The following is a 12,874-nucleotide window of genomic DNA, read 5'->3' as shown; positions in this document are numbered from 1 at the left end:
CCTCTATGCAGACCAGCCTCTGGGATGAGCCCCTTAACGTTGTGCAATGGGGGGCGGAGTCTGCGGGGGCCTGAGTGTCCGTGGCGCTCACCCTAAGCCTGTTGGTGCCCTTGGACCCTACTGCACCCTTGGGATCTAGCAGCCATCTAAGGCTGAAGCCCCACCTCCCTCCAGGTGTCGTGTTAATGACACCTGCTTCCTTTTTGAACCAACCACACCTACTCTTAAAGGACCCGTGCTCCCCTCAGGAACTCCATGTTAGGGATGACTGGTGGGGCTTGGACCAGGAAATAGAAATGGGCTGGGACACCATAGGGGAGAGGGTGCGTGGGAACAGGTGATGTGAACTCCCGCCCCTGAAACTGGAGTCTGGCGGGCCGCTGGGACCTTCCCTTACTTCGGTCCCACACCGCAGATTTCCAGGGGCCTGTGATGGCCCTCCCCCTGTATTTGCACAAGGGGCTGGGTTCCCCGGATCCCAGGAAGAAACCTGATGAATAAGGCAGGCCGGCCGGCCAGAAGAGCCACAGGAATAAAGGAGGTCTCCAGGCCCCTGATCTGACCTCCAGAAAGGCAAGAGGAGGAGAAGGGGATGGAGACCTGGGAGAGCTGGGGGGTCTGGGGAGGATTGGAGGGAGAGGGACTGGCTTGGCTTTATTCCTCTTCCTTCTCTTTGCAGGGCTGGTTTGCTGTGGTCTGGCGGAGGGGAGCCGACTGGGTGCTGGAGAGGGGGTTCTTGTCGACAGGGATTGGGGGTCCACCGAGCCGAGGCTGAGTCAGAATCGTCAAAGGGGCAGCTTGGGAGGGATGCAGAGTGGTCCTCATCCTGGAATAAGTGGACAGTCTGCTGGCTGGAGGCAGTGGGATTAAGGCAGAAATCCTGGCTGGAGTGGGCCCGAGATCACTCAGAGGCCCGGGACACAGGCCGGGTCAGTGGTCTTGGGAACCGGGGTTAGTTGATCGGCCATCAGTCTGCATTGCATTGTAACGACACTCCCTGTAGAGGGCACCCAGCCCCGCGGCAGCCTGAGTGGGTGTGAACGCTCCGGTAGCAGGAGCTTCACCCTGCGTAGGAGACAGACTGAGGTCCCCAGCTGGGGAAGGTGATGCCAAGATTTAGGGCTGGTGTGCACCCTCCCACGGCTGAGAGGGGTGGTTCACAGAGAAGGCTTCCGGGATGGTCGGCCAGTGAGGACCGGTGAGTCAGGCGGCTGGTTATCGGGAGAAACATTCCGGCGGAGCCTGCTGGTTGCTCCACTGGGCGGTCAGATGCTGAGACTGTCAGCTGGAAGCGATCCATGTCTTCCGGACCGTCAAAGAGACTGCCAGAGAGGGTCAGTTAGGTGGGCTCTCTGCCAGGGGCCAACGGGCAGCCTGCTCTGCCTTTAGCTAGGGACGTTTGGATGCTCAGAGACAAACAGACAGCCTGTTGCCTGGGAGAGTCAGCCTGAGCCAGAGGCAGGGTCACTTGGAGCCTCGTGTTACCAGCGAGGGTGGAAGGGGGCTGGCGTGTCAGAAAGTAGAGCTGGGTGGCTGTAGACAGTGTCAGGCAGTCAGTCTGACCGACAAGTAGGGCCACTCGTGGGCTCCGCGAGACCATCGGAGTCTAGCAGGAAGCTCAGGTGGCCGGCGGGCTGGTGGTCTGAGCAGTGCGGGCGGTCCCTCATTTGGGCAGTCCGATCGTCAGGACGGCAAGCTGTCGGGACTGAGGACTGTGCGGGTGGCATTGCACGGCCACACGGAGTCTGCCTGTCTGGAGACCTCTAGATGCTCGGTGCCCAGAGACAGCCAAGCCCTCCGGACATCCAGCCTCGCCATCCTCCCCCTCAAACGGCCCAATGGCGGCCTCCCAGCTGGCAGCACTGGAAGGGACAGAGCCAGGGCCCGGGGGATGGCCCCAGACTGAGGCCAGCCCCGGCTTCCTGTACTCCGAGGGCCAGCGACTAGCGCTGGAGGCTCTGCTGGGCGAGGGAGCAGAGGCGTTCGAGGCCTGCGTGCGGCGCGAGGGCCTCCGGCCCTTTCTGGGCGGAGAGGAACTCCGGGGCCTGGTGGCAGCAGCTGAGGACTGGACAGCCGCGAAGCCTGAGCCCGGCGGGGCAGGAGAGGGAGCCGACGCTGCCCATGGCGTCTCGGGCAGCCTGACCTACTGGCCGGGACAGTCAGAGGAGGCGGTGCCGGTGCTGCGCCTGGGCTGGCCGGAGGACTCAGCCTGGAAAGGGATCACCCGGGCCCAGCTGTACACCCAGCCGCCTGGCGAGGGCCAGCCGTCCCTCAAGGAGCTGGTGCACCAGGAGATTCGGGCCGCCCACAAGGTGGGAGCCTCAGGGGGTCCCTCCCCCAGACTTGGCCACCCTCACGTGTCGGCCCCCAGACGTGGGTGTGAGGGCACATCCCTTGGGACCCCGGCATTCTGAACCGTGCGTGTCCACACTTCCCAGGATCCAGGCATCCACCCTCACCCTCTTAGATCCGAGGGTTCCCACTCTCTCCCCAAGACCTGGGTGCCTCAGGCATCCATGCCTCTTGGACCTAAGGATGACCGCACATCTCAGTCACCTACTCCACCCCACCCGCATCTCCAGGGTGGATGTCTGTGCCTAATTGCTCAGTCGTGTCTGACTCTTTGTGACCCCATGGACTGTAGCCCGCCAGGCTCCTCTGTCTGTGGGGATTCTTGTCCAGGCAAAAATACTGGAGTGGCTTGCCACTTATTCCTCTAGGGGATCTTCCCAACCCAGGGATTGAACCCAGACCTCCCACATTGCAGGTGGAATGTGGATTCTTTACCCTCTGAGCTGCCAGGGAAGCCCAAGAATACTGGGGTGGGTAGCCTATCCCTTCTCCAGGGGAACTTCCCCACCCAGAAATTGAACCAGGGTCTCCTGCACTGCAGGCAGATTCTTTACCAGCTGAGCTACCAGGGAAGCCCTTATCCTCCTTTAGGGGGCCCCAAATGAGTTTGAGCAAGCTCCGGGAGTTGGTGATGGACAGAGAAGCCTGGTGTGCTGTAGACCACAGGGTCGCTAAGAGTCAGACACGACTGAGCAACTGAACTGAAAATGTCTGCCCTGCAGCCCCTTGGATGGCCCATTCTTTAACAACACTTTTTATGTCTCTACTCCCACGCTAAGTGTTTTTCTATGGGTTAACCCACCTAATCCCAAGGAGGGTCCTGTGAGGTTGAGGCTTAATGTACCCATTGTGGAGATGGGGAAAGGGAGGCACGGCAGGTTGTCCCTTGCCTTTTAAGTGGCCGAGTGGGGCTTTGAACCAAGGCCCTCTGGCAAGTGACTCAGGGTTCAACACCACCACCTTTTCCTGCCTGCCAGCTCCAGGCTCCTCAGCATCTCCCTGTCCCCAGAGCTCGCCTTGATGGCCTGGCAGGTTATCCCACCCAAGGACCAGCTGTGCGGCTGCCCACAGTGAAGGGGCTCCAGCCCACTGAGCCCTGGAGCCCAGCCAGCCATGTAGTGTCAAAGCCCATGGGGCACTGCTGCAGACGTGTGATCTATGATGACAGTTTTCTAGCACTTAGAGGTGGGGAGCCTCCAGAAAGGCCATTTGCTTCTCATTCACACATCGTTGTGGTTCAGTCGCTCAGTCGTGTCTGACTCTGCGACCCTGTGGACTGCGGCATGCCAGGCTCCTCTGTCCTCCACTGTCTCCTGGGGTTTGCTCAGACTCATGTCCCTTGAGTCAGTTCACACATAGGCGCTGAATGAACAGTAGTACGTATTTCGGGGTCTCCCCCTCAGCTTCACTGGACGTCCCACGGAGCCTGGACCCTTAAATGCCCCAGAGGACCTCACCTGCGGAATGTGCCCCCAAGCCCCAGGCTCCACCCACAGCCCCTCTCCCCACCCCTCAGCTGGTGGCCGTGGTCATGGACGTCTTCACCGACCCAGACCTGCTTTTGGACCTGGTGGAGGCTGCCACGCGCCGCTGGGTGCCCGTCTACCTGCTCCTGGACCGTCAGCAGCTGCCTGCCTTTCTGACGCTGGCCCAGCAGCTGGGGGTCAACCCCTGGACCACTGAGGTAGGGGCCGGGTGGCTGGAGGGTGAGACCCCAATCCCCTGGCACTGGAGGGGAAGCGGGATGGGGCAGACCCTTCCAGGGGGTCCTGGGTCATCAAGGTGGATGCTGGCTGAGAGGGTCCCCTGAGATCTGATGCCCATGGTGTGGAGGTAGGGCTGCTGGGGTGAGCCTTCCCATGGACCATCCGCAGGAGACCCCTGGGGAGGCTGGGACAGACCCTGCCACGGGCCACCCAGGTAGGAGCAGCCTGGAGGGAGGGCACCGGGTGGAGGTCAGGGGGGACGGGAGGGTCGGCCTGAGCAAGGGCATGCCCTCCTGCTGCAGAACCTAGACATCCGAGTCGTGCGGGGCTGCAGCTTCCAGAGCCGCTGGCGTCGGCAGGTGAGCGGCAACGTGCGGGAAAAGTTCGTGCTGCTGGACGGCGAGCGGGTCATCTCAGGATCCTACAGGTGCGGCGCCCCCGACCCCACGCTGCCCGGCCTCCGGTCCTCGGCTGCCCCTCAGCCGGCAGTGGGGCATGCCCTTCCCCCAGACTCTCTCTTCTCCCCTGTAAGATGGGTCTGTACCCACCCCTGCCCGGGAGAGGAGGGGTCTTGTGGCAGAACAGGCTGGCACTGAACCTCCCACCAGGCAGGGTTGTGGCCTGGGGGTAAGTCTTCATCTCTTTGGCCCCTGCACTTCATCATCTGGGAAACTGCTCTCCCGGTGTGTGGGAGCTCCTATGCCAGGGGGACCAGGACTAGAGTCCAAGCTCTGCTTTGGGTGGCTGTCTCCACCTCTGTGCAAAAATCAGAGAGTTTCCCAGGTGGCGCAGTGGTAATGAACCCGTCCGCCCATGCAGGAGTCATAAGAGACGTGGGTTCCATCCCTGGGTTGGGGTAATCCCCAGGAGGAGGGCACGGCAACCCACTCCAGTGTTCTCGTCTGGAGAACCCCATGGACAGAGGAACCTGGCGGGCTACACTCCATAGGGTCATACAGGGTCGGACACGACTGAAGCGACTTAGCACGCACGCAAGGACGCCTAAGTCAGAGCTGGTGTACAAATGGCCCAGTCCTCAGACCATTCTCCTGTCCCTCCTCTTCTCTCCCTGGGGCCCAACTGACCCTGGAACCTGGCTCCGTGACTTCTTAGCTCTGGGACACTGGGCTGGTACCTCCCCTCACTCTGAACCTCAGTTTTCCCATCTGCAAAGTGTGAAAATAGCCACGTTTACTTCCTGGGAACAGCATGGAGCAGGGCATGTGGACTCCGAGCCGGATGGCCTGGGGTCAAATCCTAGCTGGAAGTCACTGGTTGTGTGACTTTGTGCAACTGACTTCCCCTCTCTGTGCCCCAGTTTCTCCCTCTAGACAATGGGATGGTCCCGTTAGCGTGTCTAGAGCAAGGTTTCTCAAGACAGGTACTGCTCGTGTTTGGGGCTGGATGATTCTGTATTGCGGGGGAGCTTTCTTGGGCTGAATGGTCCCCTACCCAGGGGATATTGGTAGCATCCAGCTTCCCCAGTTATGACAACCCAAATCATCTCCAGACATTGCCAGGTGCCCCCCGCCGGGGGCAGAAGTGCCCAGTTGATCACCTTTGCCCTGGCCTGGTGGCTTTCAACTGTGAGCAGACCCCAGAGTCACCTGGGTGACTTGATAAATAAAACCCAGATTTCTGGGCCCCACCCCTGTTCAGCCAGCCTGGACTGGGGCCCGAGAATTGACATTTCTAGCAAGTTCCTGGTTAATGCTGATGTTGCTGGTCCGGGGACCACCCTTTGAGAACTGCTAGCGTCAAGACTGGGACGTTGGGTTTTTGTTTTTGTGTTTTTGGGCTGCGCGTCACAGCTGGCTGGATCTCAGCTCCTCAACCAGGGGATTGAACCTGGGGATCCGGGCAGTGAAAGTGCGGAGTCCTAACCACAGGACCACCAGGAAATTCCCAAGACTGGGAGGTTTTGGAAGAGAATCTTTGTTCTCAACTTCACTTGGGGATTCCGTAAGATAATCATGCCTGGCACGGAACATAACATGTGCTGCATCAACGTCAGCTGTCATTTATTATTATTTGATTTTTTTTTGTTTTTTGTTTTTTTTTACCATATTTCATAGACTCTAAGGTGCCACCAAAGGAAAGAGACATCCTGATCCCAATCTGAAAAAATAACGCGTCTTAGAACCAATGAAATACAGTAGTCCAGTCCAACCCGTCGGACATGGCTCCCCCATCACTAAATTGGAGGGCCTGGGGCTGCTTCCAGAGCACCGGGCTCCTCCGGTGGGCAGCCCTAGAATGGATGAGGCCAGGGCCACGAGAGGGTGTCCAGGCCTCTGGCCATTTAATGGGGGAAGGGGATGGAGGTGGGGGGCAGGGGGAGCAACGCAGCCGGGAGACCAGCCCCGGGCCCTGCCCTCCAGGTCGGTCATGGCACGTGTCGGAGCAGCAGCAGCACACCCAGCGCCAGGCTGGCAGCGGCCCCCGCCAAGCGGCCGCGCGTGGGGTCAGGGGCCCCGTTACACATGTGGCCAGTGCAGCAGTTGGTGGTGAGGCTGTAGGTGACGCCCATGTAGTTGATGGGCTCCTCGTGGCCACACGAGGTGGCGTGCACGCAGCCTTTATTGATGATGGGGCCGACGCCGGGGGCCACCCCGTGGCCTGTGAAGCAGTCCTCGTCGTCGCCACAGCGCATGCTGGTGCCGGGACAGCTCGTGGAGTCGGTCAGCTCACAGAAGACGCAGTCCTTGACGCCCGTTGTGCCGGGGGCCAGAACCATCACCAGAAGCGGCAGCCAGCCGAGGACCATGGTGGCCTGGCGGCGGTGACGGTGCCCCAGCCAGGCCGTGGGCTTCCCGGGCCTCCCGGAACTGCTGAAAGACACGCCTCGCGCCCTTGGGACTTCTGATCTCCCAGGCCCAGCAATCGGCGTGTCCTCAGTTCCCGACGCTCCGCGTCCTTCTCCGAAGCTCCGTTGTGACCACTGCTCTTAAATCCTCGGGTCTCAGAAACCCCCCCCCGGCGACGGAGATGAGCCAGCGGCCGCTGCCCGACAGGAGTCTCTGTGGAGCGGAATGGGGGTGACCTCACAGATGCGCCCCCCTCCCCAGGGTTCCCACTGGCCGCTCCGGGGCTGAGGTCATAGGTGGGGGAGGGGTGTCAGAATCCAAGGGGGCAGGCTGGCCCGCCGACCTGCCGGGGAGCGAGGATGCTGACACTCCACGACGTAAGGATGCTTGGACCGGCGTTCGTCATCCCGGCCTCGAAGTGGTCCTCTCTGCCGGGTGCTGCTATGGTGCCCGCCGAGGTGCAAGATGACGTGGACCAGGGCGAGCCTCGTTTTGCAATTGGCAAACCGAAGCTCAGGGAGGGAAAGTTCCCCTGAGCCAGGAGGAGAGCCCAGGTCCATTTAATTCCAAAAAGAGCATTTACTGAGCACCTGCTGTGTACCAGCACATGTGCTTGATTCTCTAAATCACAACCAGTGTGATCACAGGGATAGTGAGGGCACAGCTCACCATGGCTTGCAGACTTTAATTTTTTTAAACTCTTCTATTTATTTACTTACTTTAATTGAAATATAATTGGGGGGGGATATATATATATATATTTTTTTTTTTTTTGGCCATGCCATGCAGTATGTGGGATCTAGTTCCCTGACCACTTATTGAACCCAGGTCCTGTGCATTGGAAGTGCAGAGTTTCTTTTTCTTTTTAATTTCAGTATTAGGCTGCACTGGGTCTTAGTTGCATGGAGTATCTTTTACAGCATGTGGGATCTAGTTCAAACCCAGGTCCCCTGCGTTGGGAGTGCAGAGTCTTAGCCACTAGACCACTGGGGAAGTCTCGACTCGCAGACATAATGCTGGGCCCTGGACAGGGGGCGCGACCCATATTTTCTGATTCTAATCTTCCTGTGTTTTAGTTCCATGTGACAGATGAGCAAACAGAGGCAGGGAGCAGGTACACCCAGAGCCTGGTACACCGCAAGCAGTTAGTAAGTGGCAGTCATAATAGGAAGCAATTGAGTCTTCAAAGAGTCCCAGAGGGTGTCAGAATACCATCTCTTCCAGAGGTAGAAACTGAGGCATCCCTCTGTGGGAACGGGGCAGAGCCCAGGTTTAAACTCCAGTCTGATTCCAGGTGATCATTTAAGTATATTAGCTCATGCCTTCCCATCAACCCCCTGGGTTGGATACCTGGTTGCCCCCATTCTACGGAGGGGCATGTTGAGGCCAGAGGGATTGCAGGACTTGGTTGAGGTCACACAGCCTTTCCATGAGACCAGGTTGGGGGTGGGTGATGGGAGCCAGACCAGGCTTCTGAGGCTGCCTGGAGATCCTGACCGCCCCCCCTCCACCCTCTGTGCCCCCCAGCTTCACGTGGAGTGACTCCCGCCTGCACCGTGGCCTGGTGACCCTGCTGACCGGTGAAATCACCGATGCGTTCAGCCGAGAGTTCCGGACGCTATATGCAGCCTCCTGGCCGCTCCCGCCGGCACCCACCCCAGGTCGCTTTGTTAGAGCCCTGGGGGGGCTGCAGCTGGCTCACAGCCCACACCGCGTGGCCCACCGCTGTTCCGTGGCCCCCCTGTCGCCGCCACCACCGCCCGATGGCTCACTGACCCAACGCCTGTCCGCCTGCCAAGTCTTCGAGGGGGACAGGCAGGAGACCCTGGCCGCGCCAGGGCCGGCTCTGAGCGACATCCTGAGGAGCGTGCAGCGCGCCCGGATCCCCAGCGGCCCCCCAACCCGGCCCAGCCGCTCCCTCTGGGACCTGAGTCGCCTGTCCCAGCTGTCGGGCTCTAGTGGTGGAGACAACGAGGTGAGACCGGGTGGTGGGCCTGGAAGAGGATGGAGGCCTGTGAGGGCCCCTGCGAGGTGCCTGGTCCGGGGGGCGGGGGAAGCAAAACGGCTCCCCTGCGTTCCTAATGGCATGGTCCACTTCCGGTATCCATACTGTGTGCTGGGCAGAGACCCCCAAGAGCCTCCTTCTCGGACCCTCAGGGCTCATCCGGGACATGGGCTGAGCTACTGTCCCCTTCCTCAGTTTGCTTGGGAGGAGGAGTCAGTGTGGTTGAATGAAATAGAATAATCACCATTGTTACAGTAAAGTCCCCAGATGGAATTTATTTTGATTTCCTGACCTCCTCCTCCCAGTGAGGCGATACTCCTGTTAATGCTCAGTTGTATGGATGGAAAAGCTGAGGCACAGAGGGGTTGAGTTTCACTTGCCCAAGGTCAAAGCAACGATCTTTTTTCAGGCACCTTGCCATGTGCCAGGCCCCATGCCAAGCACTTTCTCAGAGTTGATTAAATGTAACCTCTGCCACAAACCATCTGAATCCGCCTGCAATGCAGGAGACCCGGGTTCCATCCCTGGTTTGGAAAGATCCCCTGGAGAAGGGCATGGCAACCCTCTCCAGTATTCTTGCCTGGAGAATTCCACGGACAGAGGGGCCTGGAGGGCTACAGTCCGCGGGGTCGCAGAGGGTCGGACATGACTGAGCGGCTGTACTTTCGCTTTCACCCTGAACTGCCACAACCATTGAGGTGGACGTGGTCACAGCTCTCCACTCACCCATTTCACAGGTGGGGAAACCAAGGCACCGGGGAGGAACTGGATCTCAGCCCTGGTTGCTTCCCAGGTGGAACATTTAAATGCTCTCTGCTCACTGGCTTTCTGGACTCAAGTGTGCTGGGTGTGTTGGGGAGGGGGTTAGAGGAGGTCAGGGGGGTCTCCCCTCCCTTCTCCCAGCTGCTTAGACACTTGGCAGAGCCTGCCCCTGTTCTCTGGGGAAACCCTGGATGGTGCCTCAGTGTCCTCAGCTGTGACGTGGGCTGCAAGCAGGAGCCACGGGGCAGAAACCGGTGGATTCTCCCTAGATGCAGGCAGACCTGTGCCCCCTCCGGGCCTCAGTTTCCCCATATGCTAAGTGGGAGCTTGAGGCCTCTCCGGAGAGAAATGAATGTCCCTGGAATCACCTCCCTCGGTCCCGATCAAGAGAAGAGGGATGGGCAGGGGCAAGGTCCTCGCCTCTGCCCCGTCCAGAGCCGCCCTCACCCGGCATCACCTCCCTTGGCAAATATTTGCTGCCCCCACACAGCTGCCTGCTGCTTCCTGTTCCTCTCCTCACTGCAAAGCTGCACATGGGGACGCAACTCCGCACCCCCTCTGTAGGTCTGGGGGTCCCCAGCCTCCCCATTCACTTCCCTCCTGGTTCTGGAGACGCAAAGGCCTTCTCACCTCACCTCGGAGTTTCACACCCCCCATCCCTCCACTCTCATCTCCCTGCAGCCCACCTCCTCCTTCCTCCCCTCCCGTCTCCCTAAGCACCCCCTCCATCCTCTCCCTCACCCCTCCGCGCGCTCTCTCTCTCTCCCCAGGCTCTGGGACCCCCAAGAACCACCTCTCACCTCCCTGTCTTTCCCTCCACAGCTCAAGAAGTCCTGGGGCTCCAAGGACACGCCAGCCAAGGCCCTGATGAGGCAACGGGGTGCTGGAGGGGCCCCTGGCGGGGAGGCGGACGCCCGCCCGCTGGCCTGGTCCCAGCCCTGGGGCGGCCCCCTGCCCCTCACCCCCGGCCGCCGCCTCCGCTATCTGTCCCCGACCCGGAGGAGATTTGCTGAAGATGCTGCCTCCAAACGGTCGGAACCCAGAGGCATCCGGCAGCCAGACGGGGCCACCCAGCCAGGACTCAGGGGGCAGCCCTGACCGGAGCCAAAGCCAAATGGCTCTGGCCCTGACCCAGGATGGTCAGACAACGGTCACTCAGAGCCCCCCGCCTCACTGTTGTACCTGGGACAAAGCTTGTGGCCTTGGTGTCTGGGAGATGCCAAGGATTTTTTTTCCCCCCATTTGTTCTAGATTGCAGGCAAGCCCAGTGCCCACGCTGGACTTCAGTGTCACAGCCTAGAAAATGGGCAAGAGGCCTCCACTAGCCGGCGTCCTAACAGCACACCTCCTATTCCCGCCGGGTCAGAACTTCTCTGAGGAGACGCCTGGCTGAGTGGTCCCCATGCTGGAATTGTGCGGGGGTGAAGATGGGGGGGGGTGTCTTGGGACGGAGGGGAGGCTTCCTGAACTCGCCACGCTCAGGAGCTGTGGGGAAAACCGCGCCTGGGGGGAGCCAGCTGAATCCCGAGGGGCTGGAAATGGATGAAGACACACCTGCTGGGGAACAGGTCCGGGCCAGCGGAGGGGAAGCCAGCAGGGGCCGAGTCTGTTTCGTGGGGGGCTAAGTGGCGGATTGTGAGGGCTGCCCTTTACCTCTGCTCAGAATAAAGCTGCTTTATGACAGAAACGTGCGTTTCCACAGCTTCACGGGAGGAGTTCAGACCTGGCTCCTTCCTCCCTCAGACCCGGGAGTCCTGGCCCCCGTCACCCTCCCTCCCCAGGATCCCGGAGTCGGGGTCGCAGCACCCCGGCCGGGGGGAGTCAGGTGCCCAGCGCTGGCCTCCCTGCCTCCCTCTTTGCCTCTGGGAGAGGCTTCTAGAGCCCCGACCCCACAGGCGTGCGGGGTGTGTTAGAGGACCTCTCCCTCCCCTAGGCCTTGGGCAACCCCTGGGGCCCCCACCCCAGCCTCCGAGGCTCTCGACGGCGCCCCGCCCCGCCCGCCGGCGGCACATCCCCTCCGCAGCGCATCCAGTAGCCCGCGCAGGAGAGACACGCTTTTATTTTCAGGGTCACGGGTGGGGTGCTTCGGAGGCCTGATCTGGGTTGGGGCTCGGGTCGGGGTCCGGACTGGCGTCCTCGGGGTCCACGTCCCAGGGGAAGGTCGGCAGCCCCCGCATCTGCTCGCGGTAGAGGCGGTCGAAGGCTTCACTCTGCGCCACCGTGAAGTGGTTCTTCCAGTCACCGCAGACCCCTGGAGGGGAGGGGAGGGAAGGCGGAGCTGAGGCGCATCCCGAGCGTCGTCCCCGCCCCCGAGATGCCAGCACCCTCCTTGCCACCTCCTGGCCTTTGCCAGAAGCACTGTCCTTCCCCCCTCCCCCCATATCTCCATTTTGCTGATGGCTGACACGTTGTCACTGGCCACCAGTCGCCTGGCCAGACCCCTGGGCACCATTCTTGCCCCTCCCCGTCGGGCCCCCTTTGCCGTGCTCACCTCTCCAGCAGACCTCTCCCCTTCCCCCACCAAGCTCATAAATCTCCACCCAGAGCATCCGCCTCCCCGTCTAGCATCCTGCCCTGGCTTTGTATCACCTCCTCTTCCACCTGTCCTTCACCTCTCTGGCTAGAACAGGGCTTCCTCGCTCCAGTGCGCCTACCGCGGCGCCCACTGCCTCCAGTACCGCTCTGACACTGGGAGCCAGCGCTTCCCCTGCGCTTCTGGGCACCACGGATCACGCTGATGCTTTGCCTCTCACAGCCACTGAGCAGGTGAGGGGTGTGACTGCCAGCTCGATGTGCCCCTAGGCAAACACTTGGATCCCTCAAGTTGCTTTTTTTTTTTTTTAATTTATCTTTAAAAATTATTTAATTAGTTATTTTTACTTTTTTTTTGGTTTGGCCACACTGCACGGAATATGAGATCTTAGTTCCCAGGCCAGGGATCGAACCTGCACTCCCTGCAGTGGAAGTGCAGAATCTTAACCACTGGACCAGTAGAGAAATGCACCCTCAAGTTTCTCATCTCATGGGATAACCAGGGGCACCAGCTGTTAGCTGGAATCCTGGGGCCAAAGTCATTTGGGTCACAGTGTTTTGAATTTTCACAAATGCATACACCACATGTTACATGACACCCCTAGTGAGGTTTTGCGGGGGAGCTCCCTGTGATGGGCTGACCTCCCTGTGATGGGCTGACTAGTGGCACCCCCACCAAGATGTCTATGACCTGACCCTTAGAACCTATG

At 60.2% G+C, this 12,874-nt stretch overlaps 3 protein-coding genes across 3 annotated transcripts in view; 1 reads left to right on the top strand and 2 right to left on the bottom strand.

Annotated features, from left to right (window-relative positions):
* The first annotated feature begins 683 nt into the window (after positions 1-683).
* Positions 684-11,313, top strand: FAM83E (family with sequence similarity 83 member E). The gene is made up of 5 exons (XM_043437899.1): positions 684-2,312; positions 3,869-4,036; positions 4,361-4,485; positions 8,393-8,840; positions 10,455-11,313. The coding sequence occupies exons 1-5, from the start codon at positions 1,839-1,841 to the stop codon at positions 10,728-10,730; spliced, it is 1,491 nt and encodes a 496-aa protein (XP_043293834.1). The 5' UTR covers positions 684-1,838; the 3' UTR covers positions 10,731-11,313.
* On the bottom strand, positions 6,049-7,522 carry SPACA4 (sperm acrosome associated 4). The gene has a single exon (XM_043437900.1). It carries the CDS (start codon positions 6,823-6,825, stop codon positions 6,445-6,447), a length of 381 nt encoding a protein of 126 aa, XP_043293835.1. The 5' UTR covers positions 6,826-7,522; the 3' UTR covers positions 6,049-6,444.
* A 360-nt stretch (positions 11,314-11,673) lies between the features above and the next one.
* Positions 11,674-12,874, bottom strand: part of SULT2B1 (sulfotransferase family 2B member 1) — a 36,886-nt gene continuing 35,685 nt past the window's right edge. Inside the window, exon 7 of the mRNA XM_043437886.1 lies at positions 11,674-11,883. Within this exon, the coding sequence (XP_043293821.1) occupies positions 11,702-11,883 (182 nt within the window). The 3' untranslated portion in view covers positions 11,674-11,701. The remainder of the gene's footprint in view (positions 11,884-12,874) is intronic.

Source organism: Cervus canadensis, chromosome 18 (assembly GCF_019320065.1).
Source record: "Cervus canadensis isolate Bull #8, Minnesota chromosome 18, ASM1932006v1, whole genome shotgun sequence".
Lineage (NCBI taxonomy): Eukaryota > Metazoa > Chordata > Mammalia > Artiodactyla > Cervidae > Cervus > Cervus canadensis.
This window is presented reverse-complemented; position numbering and strand designations above follow the sequence as displayed.

Excerpts from the sequence above, each read along its gene's own strand:
- FAM83E (XM_043437899.1), top strand. The coding sequence starts at position 1,839 with ATGGCGGCCTCCCAGCTGGCAGCACTGGAAGGGACAGAGCCAGGGCCC. Across the intron at positions 2,313-3,868 it reads AGATTCGGGCCGCCCACAAG|CTGGTGGCCGTGGTCATGGA; the intron begins GTGGGAGCCTCA and ends CCCACCCCTCAG. Across the intron at positions 4,486-8,392 it reads GTCATCTCAGGATCCTACAG|CTTCACGTGGAGTGACTCCC; the intron begins GTGCGGCGCCCC and ends TGTGCCCCCCAG.
- SPACA4 (XM_043437900.1), bottom strand. The coding sequence starts at position 6,825 with ATGGTCCTCGGCTGGCTGCCGCTTCTGGTGATGGTTCTGGCCCCCGGC.